Raw genomic sequence first — 16,500 nt, forward strand, 5'->3', positions numbered from 1 at the left:
TTACTGGTTTCTTTCAATTTAAAAGTAATCTCGTGCATGGCCAAAATAACTAAAAATACCATAACTGAGCTCTTTTACATCGTTTCTTGTATCGCGAAGCGTTTACCGAGGACTATTGCTATTCACCCTGGTTAGGACGCCAGCCCATCGCAAGTACATATAAACTCTAGAATTATTCCCAGATTTCCCCAACAATTTGCCGGCGCCATTTTATTCTCCGGAATGGATAAAGGCACTGTGATAGCAAAGTCTCTTGTCTGAGAACACTGCACAATGACCCTGGAGAGACTGAGCTCCAGCCAGAATTCGTCACCAGGAAGTCAACTCTTTAGAGCGTTTTGAATTGAGTGTCGAAAGCAATCAGGCAATAACTTTGAATTTGTTTTGTTTTGTTTTGTTTTGACAACGGTTTGAGAATGACTGAGTAGTCGAACTGGTAAGTAACTGAAGATGAAGGCTCTTTAAAGTGTCAAATAGTAGCTGCCTTGCTATACGTTTCGGGCTCAGCCCTTCTTCATTAGACCAACGTTTAGCAAACCAGCGACTATTTACCTCATATTTAGCTTATCGTCATAGTGTCACGCATGATATGAGTTTTTTTTTGCTCATTTCTACCGGCAAGTAATCGGTTTGCTTTTGGTTTCACAACACTCAATTGAAAACTGCTCTAAGCCACTGACACTTACTGCGGCACACGAAAACTGACAATATGTTTTTACTTACCACACAAGTTACACATTTTTGGACATTTCTTGGCCATGATATCCTCAAAAGCGGTACACATGGCTAATGTGAGCGATTTACCGCATTCTTGGTCAAAATCATCGCAATCTCCTACAAGAGATGAGATATAGTTTCGATAACAATGAGACAAAGTGAAATTATTAACTATCAAGCTATGTAGTTAACTCTTGCAAGACAACGTGTGAAAAAAACAAAAACATACTTACTACAAAGATTCTTGTAGCAAAATCCTTTACCAGAGGCGCATTTGGAGCATGGCTTGCCAACCTCATACGGTAATTGATCAATTAAGTTGCCTCTGCAAATATAATCGTCACGTACAATCGGCTAATTATAAACAATATTGAATGAGGTTTTTGTGATATCCAGAATGATCAAGGTCGAGGTAGGGGTTATCAGCCGAAGCCGAAGCCTGAGGCTGATAACCCGTACCGAGACCTTGATTATTATGGATATCACAAAACCCGAATCTAATTATTGTTTTATTATACATTGAACGGAAACAAAATGGAAGTCTTCTGCTTTTTCACTGACGGCAAGCAACACAAAGCGCGCGAACTTGACATGATTAGCCTTAGAAATCGTGCACCGCGGTCATACATGACATGATTACCCGTGACCTTGAGTGTCCTTGACATGAGCATTGTATACTGCAGTTATGACGTCCCAGGCGCTGATTTCGAAAATTCACTGTACGCTTTCGGCCAATCAGAAAAGAAATAGAATATATTGAACAATCTGCCATGTACAATACGTTTTAAAACAACCCTTAGCTTCATCGGTTACTTTATTAGTGCTTCACTCTCAATAATCAGTGGATTCATGGACCGAGACCGGCTCTGTCGTAAAAAAAACTTCTTTTATAAGAAAAGAACAGAAAAAAAGAGAGAAATGCGAGCGAACGGAATGACTTCCAGTTACATCTTGTGCTCTCAGTGACTTAGTATTCTCGGAATTTCCTCGATGGGTATACGCGATTTCGACCTAATTCAAAATAAAAGAGATACACATAAAGAGGACTGGAGAAAAGAAAGAGAGTAAAGGAAATAAATAGGTTAGGATGGTGTAGAGACAGGAAGGTAGAGAGATGGGAAAGTAAAAAGAGGAGGTAAGAGATGAGTCAGGATAAAAGGAGAGGGGAAGCAGAAAACAACAATGGAGGAAGATACTTCCTGGGAAAACCTTAAGGAACATTTGCAAAGACGCTAAAGGAGTATCATCGACTTGATGGGCTTAACGAGAAGAAAGCAGTTTACAGTTACGAGCTCTAGTACCGACTATGGAAGAGCGCTGTACTTCAGCATTGGAGCGAAGGCCAAGAGGAAAACACCAGGTCGACCCAAAACAACATGGAAAAGAAAGATTAATGAAGAAAGGTGCGCACCTGGGTGGCAGCCATGAGCGACTGTCAGAGCTCTAACAGCAAATCGAAGTGGACAGAAGGAGAATGTCAAAGCCTTATGTGCCTTATGCCATGAAGGAATATAGCAACAAAAATGGAGAAATGCAGGTATAGGTAGGTAGGTACAAGCTCTGGGAAACCTTACCCCGGTGCATAGTCACACACTACTACAGTCTCGGCCCTCACCCACGGGAGACATGCTCCAATGGGTTTGTTACAAATCGAAATGCCACAGCCCACGTATCTGGTCGTTGCCCAATCGATCTGAGAAAAAAAAAGATAGGATGTTAGAAAATTCTTAGGTAATTATCAACGTTTTCAAGTTTCGATGGTTAGCCCTTGTAAGACTCTATAGCTCCTAACGTAAGCCGTCTTTTGTTAATTATGGTTAATATCCCTTTATCAACTACTTAAATAACATTAAGTTCATGTTTAATTAGGGCTCCGTCCACATTACGCCGGAGGAATTTGAAAACGGCGGTTTCACTCTGAAAACGCATCAGATGTCTTCCGTCCACACTTCGCCGGAGGAATTTAAAAAGCGCGACAGCCACCGGTCATTTTGAATTTGTGTTTGAGAAAAACTCGGTCAGAGAAGTCACATGATTATCGGGACGCTATCGTTTCCGAAAAATTCCGTTTTCAAAATGTTTTCCGTCCACGCGAAAACGGAAAGCCGGCGTTTTCAAATTCCTCCGGTTTGAAGAGCGTTTTCGAAAAGCTCCGTTTTGGTGACGGATTAGTGTGGACGATAGGCCTGACTGTAGAAATCAAGCTGTGTTTTCAATTTCTCTGGCGTAGTGTGGATGGTGTCTAAGGTTTTTCACTAGCCCGCCGACAAAGGAAAAACAGGGTATTTAAAAAACTGACTCTAATACAATGAACTCAACAACAACAACAACAACCACCATCTTATTTTGCATAATACAGAGAATATCATTCAGCAAAAGAATACATTAAACTTAAATAAGCAAAAAAACTACTCAAAATAGCAAAAACTAAACGAGCTGAGTAGTTACAAGAATTATTACGCTTTAAATCGGTTGTAGGAAATATAAAGAAAAGAAGAGGTAGAAAGAGAAAAAATATATATAGATATAAATATAAAAAGAAATATAAGTTTTTCCTTCTTTCATGATGCTTATTTAGACCAGCTGAATAATGTTATGACTTCGGAAAATATAATTAAATATGAAATTAATCTTCTATTCCGGATTATTTGCCATCTTGCCAAAAATAAACCGTTAATAGCATTAATAGTATTTGGCGGTGGCGAAAGGACAAACATAAAAATGTTATGTATTTTGTTACAGGTGCAAACGTAGACAATAGGTACTAGCTCAAGAAAGCCGGAAGAACGACTAAAACGATAATTTAACGGGTTGTAAGTTAAATTGTAACTTAAACTTTTTGATTAAGCGCGTGTGTGAGATTATGGTTATAATTTTGCAAGTTCTTATTAAATTACCTTTATAACTGTGAAAAACGGCTTTGACTGTTCGCGCCAAAGGTTTCCTTAGTTGTCACTAGCACATTTTTGCCAATCGAGAAAAGAGCTTGGACGAAAATCAGCTCTGTTGAAAAGCTAACAGGTTTCTATAGCCATTTTGATATTAATTGTAATAAAAGAAGAAATTATCTTCCGCAAGTGCAAACACTTTCTATTTTGCGAGTTACGTGGGGTTAAATGTAATAACTTGCGATTAATAGCAAAATATACTTTATCATTGCAATTTCAATACAGAGTTGACAGATGGGAAAAATAAATACGTACTACTGAAATTCCAAAACTGGCGACATTAATTAAGGCCCCGTCCAAAAAGAAAAAAATTGAAAACCAGTTTTACTTCTACGGTTAAGTCTACCGTCCACACTAATCCGTCATGAAAACGGAACTTTTCGAAAACGCTCTTCAAACCGGAGGAATTTGAAAACGCCGGCTTTTCGTTTTCGTGTGAACGGGAAACATTTTGAAAACGTAGCTTTTCGAACACGATGACGTCACGATAATCATGTGATTTGCTTGACCGAGTTGTTTCGTCTTCAATTTCTCCGTCTTAGTGTGGACGGAAAACATTTGATGCATTTCTAAAGTGACAACGCCGTTTTAAAATTTCTCCGACGTAGTGTGGACGAGGCGTAAAAAAGCATGCGAATCAGTAAATCGCTATTGAAGAACAAGACCATTGTCACAAACGAGTATTTCCTGTCAGAATCGATGACGTCAGTGGAGGGAAGTCGGCCGCCTTGATCTGAAAACTAAGTCGAAAAACAACAGGACAGTAGAGCATTTCATCTGCATTAAATGCCACCGAAAAGTATATTCATCGGTCCGATCAGAAAAACGTAGTCAAGTCGCTCGGTGAAATGTCTCTGCTGAGCGATGGAGAGTTCCTTGGGTTGGGCACAAGCATGGTAGTCCTGTTGACAGTGGGCTGTACGTTCCAGGCGTTCACATTGCTGGTTTTGATGCAGCCGGCGTTTAAACAGTTCGATCTGTCTCCATATTTCCTCAACATCATGATTGCCAATAGCGTGGTCATATTAGTGGATTTTCCACCCACTATCGCGTCTGCCTGGGCTCAGGAAAATATGCTTGGAGAGATATACTGCCAGGTAAGACATTGGACGTAATGTGAATTCATCATGTCTCGCTAGAGTGAGGGAAAAATTTCATAGACATTCACTGAAACACGGAAACACGTAGACAAAAATATGGAAAATATGCTTGGGGAGATATACTGCCAGGTAAGAGATTAGTCGTAATGTGAACTCACGTCTCGCCAGAGTGAGGGAAAAATCTCATCGACATTAACTGAAACACGAAAACACATAGACAAAAAGATGGAAAATATGCTTGGGGACATATTCTGCCAGGTATGAGATTAGTCGTAATGTGAACTCACGTCTCGCCAGAGTGAGGGAAAAATCTCATCGACATTAACTGAAACACGAAAACACATAGACAAAAAGATGGAAAATATGCTTGGGAGATATATTACCAGGTAAGAGATTAGTCGTAATGTGAACTCACGTCTCGCCACAGTGAGGGAAAAATCTCATCGACATTTACTGAAACACGGAAACGTATCGACAAAAATGCTGATTTACTGATGCGCCATGCTAATATATGTTAGACTAGTAATAGTTATCACTAAATCTGCCCCCGCTTTCTTTTATTTCTGCTGATTGAAAACAATAATATTGAACATTACTGTATGACCTAAAACTTTCATTTTTTTTGTAAACTATATCACTCATACTGTTCCAGTAACTTAGGCATCTTGACATGAATATGGTCCAAACAATCAATGAAGTTAAATAAACCAACACATTCTGTTTCACTCATTCTGTCACATGATATTCTTTACATAATACTCTCACGAAGCATTTACAGCAGAGCAGTTTACCATATCTCGTTAGAAAGGACGCAAAAAGTACTTTCTGGAAAAATAGGTTGCCCTCATGGAAACCAATTTTTTTTTACAAAACTTTCACTCAGTAGAACTTTATAGGGGAAAAAAAGTTAAAAAAATTATAGCTTTTCCAATTTGATGCTGAAACAAACCATTTGTATTGATATACGAGCAAACATATCTCGAAAGCAGAACGGAAGTTGAGTTTTTTTTTCCGAGACGTAAAAAGAAGTATCGCGTTACAGTCCCCATATATGCAAATTAGAGTCGAGCTTTTTTACCTCAACGAAAACGCTGCAAAACATTTACATTTACAGTTACACCTGGATCCCTGCAAAGTCACCCAGCCCACACATGAGCTCTACGCCACGTAGGATTACTCAATACAAATAAGCGATCCGAATAAACGAGATGCCAAATGTAAAACTGGCGATCGGAAGGTCATTTACCTCTTTAGTTGCAATTAACCACACTGGCCTCGAATTTCTAGTTTACTTCAGAATTTCTTACGATACCTTCTGAGTTGTTTTTCTCCCAAAATCTACCTTCAGGATCTTTGAAATAGTTTTCAATTTGTCCTAGATGAGAATCTCGGCCATCTCGAAGCGAATTTATTTGATCGCACTAAAATCGTCATGCGGGGCCATACTGTAATTGGAGTGTATTTTTGACCTTGAAATGCTGCTCGAAGATGGCGAAATGCGAACTCGTGGTTGGGAGACTTTGAAATGCTGCTCGAGGATGTCGAAACGCGAACTCGTGGTTACAAGAATCTTGAAATGCCGCTATAAGATGGCGAAACGCGAACTCGTAAGAATCTTGGATCCCCGACATCACCTAGGGTCTATTTCCAGCCGTTTTGTGAGCCCGCGTTCCTTGCCCCACATTACCCGAGACCACTGTGCGCGCCTAGTTTCATCAAATCGAGAACGCTTCGCATACTACCAACACATTTCTTACTTTTTTGAAATTCCTTGTATGACCTTGTATGTATACACGCGGGAAATCCTAGGGTGCCTCCTCGGGTTTTGGTCTCTGGGCCAAAACCCTGCGGGGGCAATAATCGGCGCTAATTTTCACTGATTTTCTAATTTTGTCAACAGCAATTCTTTGATTAGTAAGTTGTAGCTAATTAACGACGACTAAGGCTATGAAGTACTTGTTTGTCTTTGGAAACAAAATTCTGCTTTTCGACATCCAGTGAACGGTAAACAATCGGGTCGTACTTCCAGGTTACTAGAACGCAATATACTTTAATTCTTTTTCCTTTTTGAATAATATTCTACTAAATAGAACATCGCAACCACGACCTAACTATGAATATCTAAATGATTTTACAAATCACCATTTTCTCGCAATGCCACGGAGTAGCTGATTAAAAAAAATGGCCATTTTTCTGTTCCTTCGAAAACTGGCAATATTTTTTGGCAATTATGTGTCATTTACGAACATTCATTGATTATAACGTTCCAATTTGCTCCGCACAACTGCCCCCTCATTTGGCATTGCAAATTTGACATCTTTTGTTCGCCAGAAACATAGTTTACTTATGCCGGGCACATTCTAGTTACATCAAGAGTCAAAACACTGAGAGAGCTGAACGGGCGAAGTTCCTCTTGGTAACGTCATCTTTGGTACTTTCACGTGGAGTGGAGAAATTGTCTTTGCCATAGGAATCTCTAGGGATTGGTTGCACCTCACAGATAGTGCTACGTTTGGGTTTTGATGCACTCATCAAAACAATCACAAGTCTGTTCATTTATAACGAAATGTGGTCGAAAGTGGGTACTCAAGGCCGTACACTTGTAGCCATTATGAGGCAAACCGAGGCAGTTGCCTCAGTCATTTTTTCGTTTTTTGTTTTGGAGGAGGAAAGTAATACACTGCTTTAAAATACCTAGGAAGAGAATTTAGCCATGGACACTGCCTCAGTCATAATTCTTTTTCTAGCTACCATCCTGATACTGTTGTGTAAGAGAAAATATTCTAACAACTCTACTATACAGTGGAACCCGGTTATCTCCATCGTTATACGAGCACTGTTTTTGGCCTGGATAGCTAGTCAGTCATTTTTTCCTCTCTTTAATAACAACGCCTTTACTACGACCACCTCGTTAATATGGCCAAATTCTTGATGGCCAGTTGGCGATTCCACTGTAATCATATTTCAGTCACTCGGTTCTGCTGCACAGGAGAGTTTGACGGCATGATCTATACCATTAAGTTGTTGTCAGGTTTGGAGATCTCGAAACCGTAGCCAAATGTATATATGCTCCTGCGCCATGTCTCCCAAAGCAGGCCATTGGTGGGAATTGTACATGTTCTCGGCATATAAACAGACAGCTAGTTAGCTTCGCACCAGTTGGCCGGCTTTTCAACTGATCTGATGAGTAATTCATTTGAAATCATTACTTTAAAAAACACGACGTACCAAGCTAAAAGCGTAACTAAAATTCCTCATACAGGAAGAGTGACAAAGAAATGGAAATGTCGTTTTTTTTTTCTTGTCGTCGAGTTCTTGTTATAACAAGACACATTACTCTTACAAAGCCTTCCCAGGAAGAAGTGAGAGCAGCCTGAAAAATGTTGGGCAGTGACCTGCGATGAACCAGTTTCCTATCCAAGAGGGACTAGCCCCAGTCCTTTCGTTTCAAGCCAGGGAAATCGTTCCTCGAGTTTTCCATCCTTCCCGCGCAAACTTGACAAAGAAAGCGACTCTCAAGAGTCTCGAGAGTTCCGTTAAAGGCTCGAATTTTGATTGATTTAAAAACAATGGAAATTAGCGGAAGTAGAACATTAGCAACTCGATTAACCCACGTATTTGTCAGGTATGCATGCGCAGTTCAACCGGAAGTCCGATATTTCCGGACTTCCAATCAGAACTTTCCATTCCTCGACCGCTGGTCAAGTGGAACGAAGACTCTGAGCGCAAAGTTGAGCGCGGACGTTCTCGCTCACTAAGATAAGAACTTTCTTACTCCTTAACTGAGGTACAGTTTCATTTTTTTGTCAGATTGTAGGTTTCCTGTCGTGTGTCGGATGCATATCAACTGTTGTCACGTTGGCACTGTGTATCCTCAAGATCCATCGCAAGCTGAGCGACGACGACATGGAACTTGAAATGGCTTTTGCCGAGCGGGACACCTGGGAACGTCACAAGATTATCAAGACGTTGACGGGCACTTGGTTGTACGGGATTGCTATAATGTTCCCTCCCCTAGTAGGCTGGGGTTCATTCAATTTTGAATCAGGTGACACAGTCTGTGCTCCAAATTGGCGCGAAGAAAACCCCGCCGGACGCATATATTCCGTGCTGCTGGTCATTTTTGCCTTCGTAATTCCCCTGGGATTTTCCGTAGCTTACTTCGTCAAAATGTACCAGAGGTCATCGTATGTACCAGACGTCAACGCGACAGCGTCAAGGGACCGTAAAAGGGCAAAGAAGGCGGTTATCATGATATTAATCGGTGTAATAATCTTCGTTGTCGGTTGGATGCCATATTATGCATGTGCCATGATGTCCGTGTTCGGTGGCCCGGAGATGTTCGATCCGGCGACATCATTCATTCCTGGAATAATCGCCAAGGCTAGTGCCGTCTTCAACCCGCTTATCTGCCTGCTTGTGAGCAAACGGTGAGGAGAATTTAGAAAATGTCGGAGTAAATATGACATATATCATGACCTGTAACGTACCGAAATAATGCGCTTCCGAGTCAGCTGACAACCGGGGTGCCTAAATTGACTCATAACGGTGTTTACTTTTGAAAATGATGTATTAATTGAACGGAATTGAACGCCGATTAAACTAAAAGCAAAACCTTTTGCGGCCCAAATCAGTACTAACGTAGTAGTCTACCTTAAAAAACTAACAAACTCCACAACTTCCAATCCAACACTAACCGATACCCTAAAAGTATTCTTGCGTCTGTGCGTTGGCCTTTGGCTCTTATTTGGAAACTTAGCCAATGACGACGGCGACGCCAAGAACTTAGCCTAATAAAAAATACATTAATATTTTGCCTTTGGATTTCGCAGTTATTTAGATCTCTTAAAGACGCCGATCGGTCTAAGAACCCGCTCTAATTAAATATGTGATGTGAGCGATCAATTCATTGAGAAATACGAAAAATTAGACATCATGATTCACGTTCCCCAAGGTACGCAGAATTTGGTCATTTCACATGTTTTTTTTGCAGAGGACGGCAAAGAAATGTACAAGGATTTATAACGCACGTGCATATATTAGCAATTGTGCTGCTCATTAAACCTTTTGTTTGGTGACGTTAGCGTTGCTATTGCCGACGTGGTTTGCTTAAGCTCCCTACTGTCGGATTTTCAGCTCGTTAACGGCTTTGTATTTTTACAGGTTTAGAACAGTGGCTGTTAAGGTTATCTGCGTGTGTCGTAAGATTGAGACGGACGAACAAGATGACCTATCACAGAGCAGGCAGCTGCCCCCTTCCATGTTGATGCGGCGTGACCTCCACGAGGAACTGAGGCGCATGCGACGCATGCGCCGTTATCAGCAGACGCGTGCCGAAGCACGGCTCATGAGAATATATGGGATGGATCGTCCGGAAAATCGTGAGACTTCAGTTTAGGTGAATTTGTTTGTTTAAAATAGAATGTAAGTTAAATCAGAAATGGAACAGAAAAATAATAATATGAGCTCCATCAAATAGACTACCAGTAGTAAGTGCACAACCCAGTTAGCTTGCAGGAGATTTTCTGTTGTTTTTAGACGCCATCTTGGATTGGCGTAAAGTGGGTCAGTCTTTTGCCCGTCTCCTATTCCCTTGATAGTTTTTGGTCATTAATCCTGCCCCTCCTGTCTTCCTTACCCTAGATGCCGGCATAAATGCTCGAAATATTCAGTATTTGCTAGCCTAAAATACGCCTGTATTTAGTACAGACGTAAAGCAAACATAAATTAATTATCAACTGGAAATTCTGATTTGCACTTCTTCTTACAAAGGAGGAAAAAGTGGGAAGTGAACTTGCTGCATTGGAATGCTGTCTGATTGTTTTGATCTATAAACTAGCGCGGCGATTATTTCATGAATAGTTTTGTCTCTCATAAAGTGACAAACGAGCGCCTCATAGAAAACTGTGTTATGTTTTTGGCTGGTTCTACTGAGACAATACCCTCATGAAAGGTACGTCTGTTTGGTTGTGTAAATAGTTGCTTCGGTTGCAAAATTTTATTCCTCGCTTTTTATCCATATTTTGAAAGATCAAGTCACCTTTAAATAGCTCTTGCTTGAGTCAAATAGAGTCTAGCAATGCTTTCCTCAAAAGCATTGCTACCACAGGTTTGATGACATAAGGTGAAAAAATGTTTTCCGTACAAATGTAAGCTAAGGTTGAGGTTTATGCATAATACATTTACTTGATATTGTCTTATTATATCCCTAATTGTCGATAAAAACATGATTTTAAGCCATCAGTATCATTTCATGTAGACCATACTAATATGGCCTTAACATATAATCGGCCCAACGGGTATACACATGTATGGTTTACAGTAAGCCATTAAGTTTTATTTATTTTTTAATGGAAAGTAGCAGCAAAAGTGTTTTCACCGAGCATTCATTTGAGTTTTTTTAATTTCCTATTTTACATTGAAAATAAATAACTGTCAAAGAAAAAAGATCAAAACGCTTTTAAACCAACTCGTGATACAGTGGAACTCGGTCTTGAGGTCACCTCGTTATTACAGCCAGTCTTTTTTGGTCCCAGGGAAACGTCCATACATTTTCTGATAAGAAAACCCCGTTAATGTGGCCACCCTGTTAATACGGCCAACCGCCACATTCTGATATCGCAACCTGTATAGTCCTTTATAATTTTACCCCGTTTATATGGCCACTCAAACCAGTTATGTTCATCTTTCCTTTGTTGATATTGTATGTACTGTTTGACGTTTCATTTTTTTAAAAATTATATCTGCATTCCGGATGCTGATAAAAGAACAGTTGTTTAGAAGTGCAATTTTGAGATATCTGTGAAGACGACAGTCAATTTAGACCAATCATGAAATTTGACCCCACCCCATTAATACGGCCACCCCGTTAATATGCCGCGCCAAATTTTCAAGACCCGTTGGTGACCGTATGAGCGGGGTTCCACTGTATTTGAAACGGTCATGTTTCATGCACCACATATGACAAGCGGTCAAAAAGATTTTGAGGAGTTTGTATGCTGCGCGACACAGCATAAATTAAGTCATTAATTTACACATAATAACTATAAATAATTACTTATAAAGTACTAGATGAGTTCTAACGGAAAACTGAATGTGTTATGTACACGTACACAGTACTTTAAAGGTAAAGAACTATTAATAGTCAACTTAATTTCTATTAATTGAGACCAAATCCACATTTAGTTTATGTCTCCCCGCCTTTAGAATTACCCCAGTCAGGAGTCGAGGGCTATTCTGATATCGATGTTTCTGTCCTTAGGACTTAAGTTATTACAAACATCTTCATTCCTTCATTGCAGTAAAAAAAATATCAGAGGATCGAAATTACTCACACCGGCAAGAGTAAGCCCCAAACTGACCAAATGACGAACCGCTAAGGTTTTAGAAATGCACACCATGCGCTTTTTCAGATGACGTTTACGAGTACGCGCCAAGCGATCTTCTGCCTTCAGTGGAGATTGACAAAAAAAAAACCTGTCCTGCATCTAAAAAATATCTATGAAGAGATAACATGGCCAGTAAAACAAGTCCTCTGGTTAACAAATTGAGTGATTTCCAGCAGAAATGATCTGCCATTTGAATACGTAGTCGCTCGCCGGAAGCTCGCTGTGCGAATTATTTTACTCCGCAGTGACTCATCAATCGTTCAATAAATCAATCAGCGGTTTATACCCAACTGTGATGAATTTATAGATATTCTCTCACGAATAATTCATAAATTGCACCTTGGCAAAGTGGTAAGGTTCCAGCGAAGTTGGTGGGTTGAGATCGGCGGTTCGAATCCTGTTGTGGGACTTTATTTTTTTTTTTCCTTAGAGCTACTGACGGATAGTTTGCTTTTACATAGGTATTAGCAAATAAAGATGAAAATAAAAAAGCTAAACCCATAAACTAATGTAAATATACAAGAAAATGAGATGGTATGGAAATTTGAAATAATTAGCGGAAGAAAAACACTTCTCGGGTGTGAACGTTTCGGTTAACAGCCACTGTTAAAGCGGTCGATGGATCGAATTATACACCCACCTTTAGTAGTAGTAATAATAGTATTTAGTTTGGCAACCATTTTGTTCACAATGGTCAGGCAAATATCGCCCTCTTGCGAAATACCCTGGTCAGCAGAATTACCCCCAAAATTACGATCCATGGACTGACCGAGAGAGATATCTTTTTCTTCCCAAACTAACTGCTATAACTCACTCTAGCTACGCTATCACTCATGAAAAATGAGTGTTATAAATACTCAGTTATACGAAAGACTACCTCTAATAATGAAAAGTCTCATATGCAGGTACACGAAATTTGTTTTTTAGTTTGAACTTTGTTTACGTAAGGCAGTATTTGTCGCTATTTGTGCATTGGACACAGAAAACATGTAAGCAACAATTTATAGGTGCAAGGATGCTGTTAAGCCGGCCATAGCCATGGCTCAGCAGAGGCCTTACATGCATTCAACAATCTACTAGTGTAAAACGTAACTAGGATCCAGGTTTTCACTCAATTCGAGCTCTCATGTAACTCGAGTGCCATGCTGCAATGCATTAGTAATAACCGACGTTCGATAGGTCAATATTCTGGCATGGCACCGAGACTTTCTGCCAAACGTCGATATCTGGTCATGTTTTCTTTGTATCAATTCTCTTACTGAAATTATCAGGCAAAGTAATGTTCAAAAATTTACAAGTTCGAGCAAAAAGCCTTCGAGTCATGTAGAATTAAATATCTGCGTTTGTAAAATAATTTGTTTCTTATTCTTTTTCTTTTTTGATTACAAATAAACTGCTTTTGCTGTTGTTGTTGTGAATTCACTCTCGTGTTTGCAATAAATTGCGACCAAATTTAGGCCTCATTCTGTTTTCAGCGTGACTTTAACATACCTGCGTATACTTTCTGCACGGAGGTTTGGAACAATAGTTTGGAACCACAGAAGTAGAAAACTTGCCGAACGTGCAGTTGCTGCTTTCCCGATACCACAGCTTTACCCGATCAGCCGGATTCCTCAGTCGACCCCATTCACGCGCAAGATTCTGCCCTAAGTGATACAGCGAAATAAGAAATAGTTCAAGCTTAGGCCAAAGTGAGAGTACCGCTAGCACGTATCTCATTTCCCGTGGCATGAGCAGTGTTCCACATAGATGTGGGGTCTCAGATCAAAAACCTGACAAGATCAGCTGCATGACCCAACAAATTACCCATAGGACATTTAGAAAGATTTGGTGGGTGCAGTGGGAATTGACCCGTTGAAATTCCTTTTTGACACCTTACCCTGAAAACTTGTCTGGAACTCTGCATGGGGTGACTAGGAGTATTGTTAATGAAGTTGTCCTCTCTCCTCCCTCTATCCTTCCTCCTATCTCCAGTTTTCAAGGATTGAGAAAATTTGGATAACAGGTTATCCTCAATCTCCGGTCCCATCCCAAATTTCAACGCCCTTCTTGATCTTTTTCGGAACGCAGCATTTTTTTCCCAACGACCTTGCGCTTTAACACCGATTGTTATACCTTCCCGCTCCAATACGTTTCTTTTTGGAGGAGAACGTGTCACGTGTCGTGGGTCAAAACTCCCTAAAGCGAACAAAACTCATTAACCCCTGGGAAAATAACAACTTGAACTTTCGACTCGCAAGTGATCAAGTCGTGTACCTTAAAACCGCAGCAAAATTGTGTGCCCGCCAGTGTCAAGCAAAATAATATATACTTTTTTTCGCGGTTTGCTCTATTCTTGAGTTGGGAGGTATGACAAAACACTTAATGACTGGCACCACGGGAAACAACTCGCCTCGGGGAAAAAAACTCTCTGTTTCCCTCGAGGCCAGTCATCAAATGCTTGTGGTTTTGAAGTCTGGGCAAATTCCTAGTTATCATTATATCACTCGTCGAAATGGAAGGGAACGAAACTGAAAGTAACATCCAACTACAAAAAAAGAAACGAAATACAGCGGGATTTTGTCAGCATACCAACTTGGCCTTTAAAGGGAGCATTCGGATACATCTCTCCAAATTCTAGAAACCCGTGATCCCAGATGCACTTGTTAGCCCACATTTGAGCCAGGTTCGCTAAGTCGTCATTCCAGAACTATAAACGAGGAAAAACCAATAAGTTAAAATGTTGAAAAAGATAAGCCACATCAAGAGAGGATCACCCATAAATCCAAAACCACTATGAGTTGTCTTGAACGTCTCGGAAACACCTAATCTGTAGAAACACCGCGGATTTGATTCGTCGGTCTAATTTTCGACTGAATCAAACCAAGAGTTGAAAATTAATTTAAATTTCCATCATTGAACTTGGGTAGAAAAATCTCCTTGCACCCTGTCTACCCGATCAAAACAACGCCACTGAATGTGTACCACAATGATACTTAGTGAGTGAGAAAATAAACATCGCATACGATTACTGTGGAATATGTGCCATAAATATATTATACCCTTGAATTTGATTATCTGTTTGTGACATCAGGCATATGAAATCACAAATAAGCTAAACAGGAATCACGTTCTTACCATATACTCCATATTCGCCGCCGGCGGATTCGCTAAACTGCGGCATTCATTGTGTTCATCTACAAACTGTTCTTTCTGTCGCTGAGTGAGTCGTGTAATGGCGTATTCTATGGGCATAGGTTTCAGAGGTCCCATTGACGAAACAGTGGATACAAGGACCAGGATGAAAGATAGCCAAGTTGGACTACATTTTAATAATTGGCGTTTATCCATTCCGGCGCAAAAAAGTGTTACGTAAAAGAGAAACAGATAAGTTTCACAGCAATAAGTTAGGCGCGTTCCATAGTCTTCAGCTGACAAGCATTAAATTAAAATGATAACCAGAAATTTATGACAGTATTAGCAAATATTTTCGCACCTTTGGCGATATGCCACCAACGTAATTTAGAATCCAAAAATCATTTACACCGTTGAGTCAAGTAAAGACTTTCTTGTCATTTAAAATATCGTTTTATGTACTTTTAGATTTTTAGATTGTTTTCAACGGACACTGTTAAATACTGGGGTAACTGTCGAACGCTTTTATTAACCATCTGATCTGTGGATAAGCCACGATCGTATCGACACCTGTTACCGACAGTGAAACTGTCAGTTATCTATTTCAGTGCCAAACTCAAAATGTTAATTCTCCTTGTCTATTACCATACATTTCTTCTCTTGTTCGTATTGAGAATTTAGTTTTAAAACCTGAAAACATGCTATAGCTCTAACTTTGACAAAGAATTGAATCTGTAAGGTCAACTAGAAATAATCACTCTTTGAAAAAAGAATTAATGCTAAAATAACTTAATTTCAAAATCGTTTTTTCAAACACGAAGTCCAAAGTCACCAAAGTTCGTTTTCCCATTTCTGTTTTCCAAGTTTCCAACGTTTTCAAGCGCCTTATTTGTCTCCATCATCCAGTCTCACGCGTAACGTCTCATGCACAGGTATAACTACCATCTTCATTCCTGTCACGGTTGGGTTTATAATCGAGCGAGGAGTAAGGAAAAAAGAAATACACCGAGAAGAAGCTTGGAAGATTTTTTGTCGTTCGTTGCACTGACCCCTGCAGAGAACAGCAATCTTCATCATGGTTTTAACTACTCCTTTGGGAATTTTGCAAAACGTTGTTGGAACATAGAGTGTATGGATTCTTACGAAATTACTTTTCTTGACATATCAAGGTTTAAATAGTGTGTACGTCATAGATTGAAAGATGACATTCCTGTTAAAAGATCTCATTAGAAG

General features: G+C 39.9%; 1 protein-coding gene across 2 annotated transcripts in view; it reads right to left on the bottom strand.

Annotated features, from left to right (window-relative positions):
* Positions 1-15,548, bottom strand: part of LOC145464072 (uncharacterized) — a 58,902-nt gene extending 43,354 nt beyond the window's left edge. For both annotated transcript variants that reach the window (XR_014041388.1, XM_081447887.1), the window contains exons 1-6: positions 15,271-15,548; positions 14,725-14,842; positions 13,645-13,799; positions 2,292-2,410; positions 951-1,042; positions 724-834 (exon numbers count right to left, since the gene is read on the bottom strand). Coding sequence is in view for 1 of the 2 variants with exons in the window: in XM_081447887.1 (XP_081304013.1) it covers positions 724-834; positions 951-1,042; positions 2,292-2,410; positions 13,645-13,799; positions 14,725-14,842; positions 15,271-15,483 (808 nt within the window). In the remaining variant the exon portion in view is untranslated. The remainder of the gene's footprint in view (positions 1-723; positions 835-950; positions 1,043-2,291; positions 2,411-13,644; positions 13,800-14,724; positions 14,843-15,270) is intronic.
* Between the last annotated feature and the right edge of the window lie 952 nt (positions 15,549-16,500).

Source organism: Orbicella franksi, chromosome 12, assembly GCF_964199315.1.
Source record: "Orbicella franksi chromosome 12, jaOrbFran1.1, whole genome shotgun sequence".
NCBI lineage: Eukaryota > Metazoa > Cnidaria > Anthozoa > Scleractinia > Merulinidae > Orbicella > Orbicella franksi.